This window comes from Amphimedon queenslandica, unplaced genomic scaffold (genome assembly GCF_000090795.2).
Source record: "Amphimedon queenslandica unplaced genomic scaffold, v1.1 AMPQUscaffold_13360, whole genome shotgun sequence".
Classification (NCBI taxonomy): domain Eukaryota; kingdom Metazoa; phylum Porifera; class Demospongiae; order Haplosclerida; family Niphatidae; genus Amphimedon; species Amphimedon queenslandica.
In genome coordinates, this window is record NW_003546404.1 from 181,033 (window position 1) to 186,652 (window position 5,620).

At 32.2% G+C, this 5,620-nt stretch overlaps 2 protein-coding genes across 5 annotated transcripts; both read left to right on the plus strand.

Annotated features, from left to right (window-relative positions):
- The first annotated feature begins 495 nt into the window (after positions 1–495).
- On the plus strand, positions 496–1,401 carry LOC109582746 (phosphatidylglycerol/phosphatidylinositol transfer protein-like). 2 transcript variants are annotated; one of them, XM_019997658.1, is made up of 5 exons: positions 496–697; positions 766–801; positions 847–942; positions 985–1,178; positions 1,225–1,401. In XM_019997658.1, the coding sequence occupies exons 1-5, from the start codon at positions 574–576 to the stop codon at positions 1,306–1,308; spliced, it is 534 nt and encodes a 177-aa protein (XP_019853217.1). In that variant the 5' UTR covers positions 496–573; the 3' UTR covers positions 1,309–1,401. The 2 variants fall into 2 exon arrangements, with proteins under 2 accessions (XP_019853217.1, XP_019853218.1); XM_019997659.1 differs by having other exon boundaries at positions 1,093–1,178.
- A 455-nt stretch (positions 1,402–1,856) lies between these two features.
- Positions 1,857–4,668, plus strand: LOC109582744 (uncharacterized). 3 transcript variants are annotated; one of them, XM_019997654.1, is made up of 9 exons: positions 1,857–2,166; positions 2,530–2,797; positions 2,844–3,050; positions 3,098–3,347; positions 3,399–3,454; positions 3,502–3,606; positions 3,665–3,817; positions 3,870–4,063; positions 4,114–4,668. In XM_019997654.1, the coding sequence occupies exons 1-9, from the start codon at positions 2,038–2,040 to the stop codon at positions 4,552–4,554; spliced, it is 1,803 nt and encodes a 600-aa protein (XP_019853213.1). In that variant the 5' UTR covers positions 1,857–2,037; the 3' UTR covers positions 4,555–4,668. The 3 variants fall into 3 exon arrangements, with proteins under 3 accessions (XP_019853213.1, XP_019853214.1, XP_019853215.1); XM_019997655.1 differs by having other exon boundaries at positions 3,248–3,347; XM_019997656.1 differs by lacking the exon at positions 4,114–4,668 and having other exon boundaries at positions 3,665–3,788; positions 3,870–4,001.
- The last annotated feature ends 952 nt before the right edge of the window (positions 4,669–5,620 follow it).

Sequence of the window (5,620 nt, forward strand, 5' to 3'; positions counted from 1 at the left end):
TGCTATAAATACATGGTGTGTTATTCTAATTAAGTCCAAGACACACATGATTGTGTTTATTTAGTAAACCATGTAACTTGTAAGTGTACTTTGTTGATACAACGCATTGATCTTGTTCACACTAGCAGCTGAATCATGTATCATTTGTGTTCTTGTTGCCATTGGTTTATATTGATCCAAGGGCATCACTTCACATCAATCCACCTCTGGAGGTGAAGTGAGAGTGATTCGCATTGATGCGCATCAATTTGAAACCACTCTAGTGTGAACACGATTAATGCGCATCAATGCACATTGCTTTTGTCAGTGTGAAAAGGTCTATAGACTACTTCATAGCTTCACCATAAAGTCTGGAGCAAAATGCCACAGTGTCTGCTCCTTGACAACCTCAAGGCCTACATGCATTGCTTTAACACCATGATAGTGATGTAAAAGGCATATTTTCTGAAGTCTAGTTGTAACGAAAAACATGTAATAAATATGTTATTCCTTCCAAGTTCAAGACATACATCAGAGTTTAGTAAACCATGTAACAACATAACAGAAAAAGGGAGAACTCACAGTATCACTTTTATGTACACAACTACGCATATCAGCAAAATAGTAGTAAGAAAGAAGATGAGTGTCCTATTGATGATCCTATCAGTTGTACTAGTAGTATCTACATTGACTGGATCTACTAACAATTACTACAATGGTAAGATACTGACTACTATACTAATGGATAATATACCTGTTTGAATTATATATACTATCAACAACAAGAACCTACTGATAATAATGGATCATTAACAGATTGCTGTAAGTTCAGTAATACACTATTCAAATTATTTTAGCAATTTTAAGCTGTTACTAAGAAATTTGTTGAATTCAACTTATCAGTGACTCCATACCCACTAAAACGTGGGGTAGAATTCCATTGGCAAGGAGTAGTAAAGATCAGTGAGTGACAACAATTATAAATAAACATGAATCTATTTGTAGAGAGAACCATACATTGGGGTATAGTACATGCCACAGCAACATACAATTACAGGGGTTACACTAATATTACTTTCTTGGATGACAAATTCAATTTATGCGACTTCTTAGATGATATTATTAAAGAATATTGTCCAATACAACCAGGAATATATCATATAAACACTCCTTCTAGACTACCAAACATCTTATGGCCAGTGAGTAACAGATACAGTGTATCATTATTACTATTCTATTTCATAGGGTCAGTATTATTTTAAAGGAACTGCTTACAATGAGAAAGGAGAGCAGATAATGTGTATAATGAAACAAGTCACTATTGAATAATGAACATTATTATTGACACATACATGTATACACTTGCAGAAACTGTGTGTTCTGATTGTATCAAAGTGAATTAATGTGAACCTTATTGTATTACAATACATTGTACAACATTACTTTTAGCAAACAAATAATGTTAAGAAGAATAACCAATGAAAGCTTGAGTATGCTTTCCTTTAAGTATGAGTGTGACTGTGACTGATATTTTGTGACTGAAGATTCTTTATTGATTGAATAAGGATTAATTATCATTAATTATTAGATAAAAGCCAAAGACCATGTAGCTTATGTATGGTCTTTCGCACAATTTTTAGCAACTTAAAAATTTTTTTAAATCCAATTTTGGTCAAATTAGTTTAAAGTTTCTGCATAACATAAGTACATGTAGATCTATATGCATCAGAAAAATTGTAAAAAGGAGAATTCTCTTTCAGTCATTTTTGGCAAAAATTGGCCAAAGTCCCTTCAAAAAATCAGATCAAACTTTTGACAGTTTAAAAAATAAAAAAATGGAATTTCCTACCCAGTCAATTTTGATGAAATAAATTTTAAAAAATTTATTTAAAATACAAATTTGATCAGCAGTACATCACATAAGGACATGCGTAAACTACTAAATTGATTAGAGGTGTTATTATAATTGCCACTGTGTCCGGTAAAAATAATGATTAATTTTAGATTGGGAGGAGTTATAAATAGGCTGACAAGCTATGAATACCATTAGTTACCAAGATGAGCAGTACAGGAAAGAAGGAGCTGGTCATTGCAAAGAAGATTGAGAATGTTCTTTTCATTGTTCTTCTTGTTGTGGTGCTGGGCTTATTCACAGTTCCAATAATAGTCTACTATAGATCTACTTCAGTAAGTGTTCTACTTAATGATGCTAGATTGCTAGTGAACTAGTATAATACTAGTGAACTGTGATATCTTAGTTAACAAACAAGCACTATAGTTATTGCATCACGTTTGAAATTTAAATCAATTTGTCTTCACAATAATTATTATATTTTAACTTTTGAGCCATCCAAAAATACAATGCAAAATGTATATAAGATAAGACATAAGATCTTAGAGTAATGTCACCAAGACCTAATGCATTTGACTCAGTATTCAACTGACACATAAGTTTACTGTGATTTAAGCATGTGCATAGATCTACATCAATTTAACATGCAGCAAATTATGTACAGCAGTTATTAATATCTTTACAAACTTTCAATTTAGAATAAGTATGATTCAGGCACCAATAACAATGGGAATCTTAGCGAAGGAGCAATCAACAACAATAATGTAAGCCAAAACTGCCCCAGACTATCATGGAGTCAGGATAATGATGCCTCAGAATGTCATGAGTATACTGGAACTGCTTGTAGAAACTTCTTACATCAATGGTTTCAATGTACCATTGGAGAAGGTGAATTGAATATTGGAGTAAGTCAACAAGAACAAAATCAACACGAACAGACAATCGGATCACTCAGTCCTTATTTAGGTAATCACTTTGGTTTATGAATTTTTCATTTTAATGTATTTGTAAGAACACTACAAGCAATGTCAACAACAATCATCAGCTTTCATATGTCAATATTTCTTTCCACTTGCTGATTGCTCAACTGGAAAATCTTACAAGGCTACCAAGGAAGACTGCCTCCTCATAAGTACAGGTGTTTGTTCAGACCTGTGGACACTAGCAAATAGCTTTGGGTATGGCTCACTCTTACCTGATTGTTCTACACTGCCAAATGGTATGATAATAATCTTATCAGTTTCTAATATTTTAAACTTTATACAGCTATCAACAATTTATCTTCTGTCATGACTCCCATTAAAAGCATGAATGATACCAATGGTACCAATGGTATAGTGTGCAGAGAAGATTTTATTAAAACAAATTTAATCTGTGAGCCAAGATGTGACAGTTTTGAACAAAGCTCTCATTTAGACACACAAATACTGATCCATTCGGAAGTTGTTGCAACCAGTATGGGCTTAATTTTTTGCATTGTCACAGTTGCTGTTGCTATCAAGGAATATAAAACATCGTTAGTGACTGCCATTCCATCATAAATTTATCTAACATTGTATCATTTCAGGCTGGCATATCCTTCTGTATTGGTGTTCTTTCAAGTCATAGACATGATTGCATATGGTAAAGAGCATAAAATAATATTCCATTTGATGTTCACCTACCTATAGCCATATTACTAATCATAACTGCTATTGATCGGAATGGACTATACTGCAGTTCAGTTAGTCTATTGGAGACACTTGAAAACCCAACACCTTTTTGTAAATTTTCAGGTAAAATTAAGCACATATCTAAAACTTTTATTATTAGTGTACATGTACATTTATATAGGAGTTGTGTTTCATTATGCTATCGTAAATATGGCATTATGGTGGTTCTTTCATGTTGCTATATTCTTTCACAAAGTATTGTTTCCCTTCCAAGCAAATAGATTTGAAAAGCTGGGACATAACAAGTACATATTTGCAACTGTAACTATTTTGTGTGAGTTTTATTGCATTTATTAATTTTAAAATAATCCATTTCCTATACATAGCTCTACTACTTCCATTGCCAGCTATTATCATTTGCCTTACTGTTGATAAATTCAAATATAATATCCATCGTTTCCCCACAACTCTTTGCAGCAGCAATGGTGACATGTGGTTCTATTCTACAACACTTCCAATAGATTTACTATTTACTGCTGGAGTTATAATGCTGATTATAGTTCTTTGGACTCTGAGAAATGTATGTACAATAAAATATTGATTTTATAATTATTTAAATTTCATTAATAGAAAACAATTTTTTTGAAAAAGAAAAGCCATACTGAGCTTAGCACTGCTGAGAAAAAAATCCTATTGGTTTTTGCATTCTTCATTATTTTTGGTATTTTCATATTAGGGTATGTCAGTGACATAGAAGCAAAATCTGGCAAAATTAAAGTGGCTTTACGAGAATACTTTGAATGTGAAGCATTTGGTCACATCCCTGAAAAATGTGATAGAGGAACATTTGATAAGATCTACAATCCATACATGAGTTTCACTGCATACATGCTAATGAGTTTGATACCATTGAGCGTTTTGAACTTCATACTTAAGTGGAGGTCGGTTAAAAGTGCTGGAAATAAAGTAATAGCATTGACAAAAAGGTATTTAAACTTCTTATATCATGAAGAAAAATCATTTGCAACTTCCTCTGAAAGTGCTCTTGGTGATTTATCATCAAAATCATAGCATAAAGACATGAAAATAAGTGAATAATTTGACTTTTAATTACCCTTGATGTTTACTTTTTGTTCTTTATTGGACTTGCCATGTGGGTGAGTAATAGGTACTTTGGTTGTCCATCTGTGTTCATAAATTTTTAATTAAATTATTAAAAAATTTAATCAAAAAAACTGAGTCCCCGAGGCTTATAGAAATTCCTTATAGCTAGTGCTAGCCTTCATTTATCAGCTAAAAATGTTTAAAAGAGCAACACTAGAGAAAAGAAGCTTGCAAAGTCATATGGGGCTTGATTTAAAACCAATGATTTATCCAAACTACTGTCATCATGGACTCATGGTAAATATTAATGTTAAAGAACTTTTATTAACTATGGTAAACATAATAAACAAGAATAAACAACATTAAACATCACTGATAAGCATTGACAAAGTGTGGCAAACAATAATAAACATATGCAAATACTGATATACATTGATATATAGTGGTGAACATAGGTAAAAATGGTAATCAACATAGGTAAAAGTGGTAAACATTGATAGACAGTGGTAAACATGGGTCAACAGTGATATACAGTCTTAAACACTCAGTGGTAAACATAGGTAAACAGTGATATACAGTCATAGATCTATACAGTGTAAAACATAGGTATACAGTCATATACAACATAGGGAAACAGGAATGTATGCCTAATTCCTTATGCATTTTCTCTGCATATAATATTGCTACATTCACACTATGCACTTATACTCCACACAATGTAGTTCCAACTTCCAGGCTACTATACTAGTAAGGTAAGCAATCCAAGTAATTGTATTTCTGCTAATAAGCTGGCCCATGCATTTGTTGGGATACAGCTAAATGGTGCTTCAATTATTACCATAGCCACAAAAGCCCAATTAGATCTATCACATGACCTTATATTAAAATTTACATTATAATAGCAGTTAAACTAAATTAAATACTTATACTAAATCTAGCACTATGAATGGTCACTCTGCAACTTATAGGGAAGTATCAGCTATAGAAAAAGATGTGTTGCTGGAATAAAAACAAGCAATATATCATTGATAGA

What these genes read in the sequence shown, in the direction of transcription:
- LOC109582746 (XM_019997658.1), top strand. Translation starts at nt 574, where the DNA reads ATGTACACAACTACGCATATCAGCAAAATAGTAGTAAGAAAGAAGATG. An exon ending in TGGATCATTAACAGATTGCT is followed by an intron (nt 802 to 846) that starts GTAAGTTCAGTA and finishes AGCAATTTTAAG; the next exon opens with CTGTTACTAAGAAATTTGTT. An exon ending in GCAAGGAGTAGTAAAGATCA is followed by an intron (nt 943 to 984) that starts GTGAGTGACAAC and finishes ATCTATTTGTAG; the next exon opens with AGAGAACCATACATTGGGGT.
- LOC109582744 (XM_019997654.1), top strand. Translation starts at nt 2,038, where the DNA reads ATGAGCAGTACAGGAAAGAAGGAGCTGGTCATTGCAAAGAAGATTGAG. An exon ending in ATCACTCAGTCCTTATTTAG is followed by an intron (nt 2,798 to 2,843) that starts GTAATCACTTTG and finishes TGTATTTGTAAG; the next exon opens with AACACTACAAGCAATGTCAA. An exon ending in ACCTTTTTGTAAATTTTCAG is followed by an intron (nt 3,607 to 3,664) that starts GTAAAATTAAGC and finishes ACATTTATATAG; the next exon opens with GAGTTGTGTTTCATTATGCT.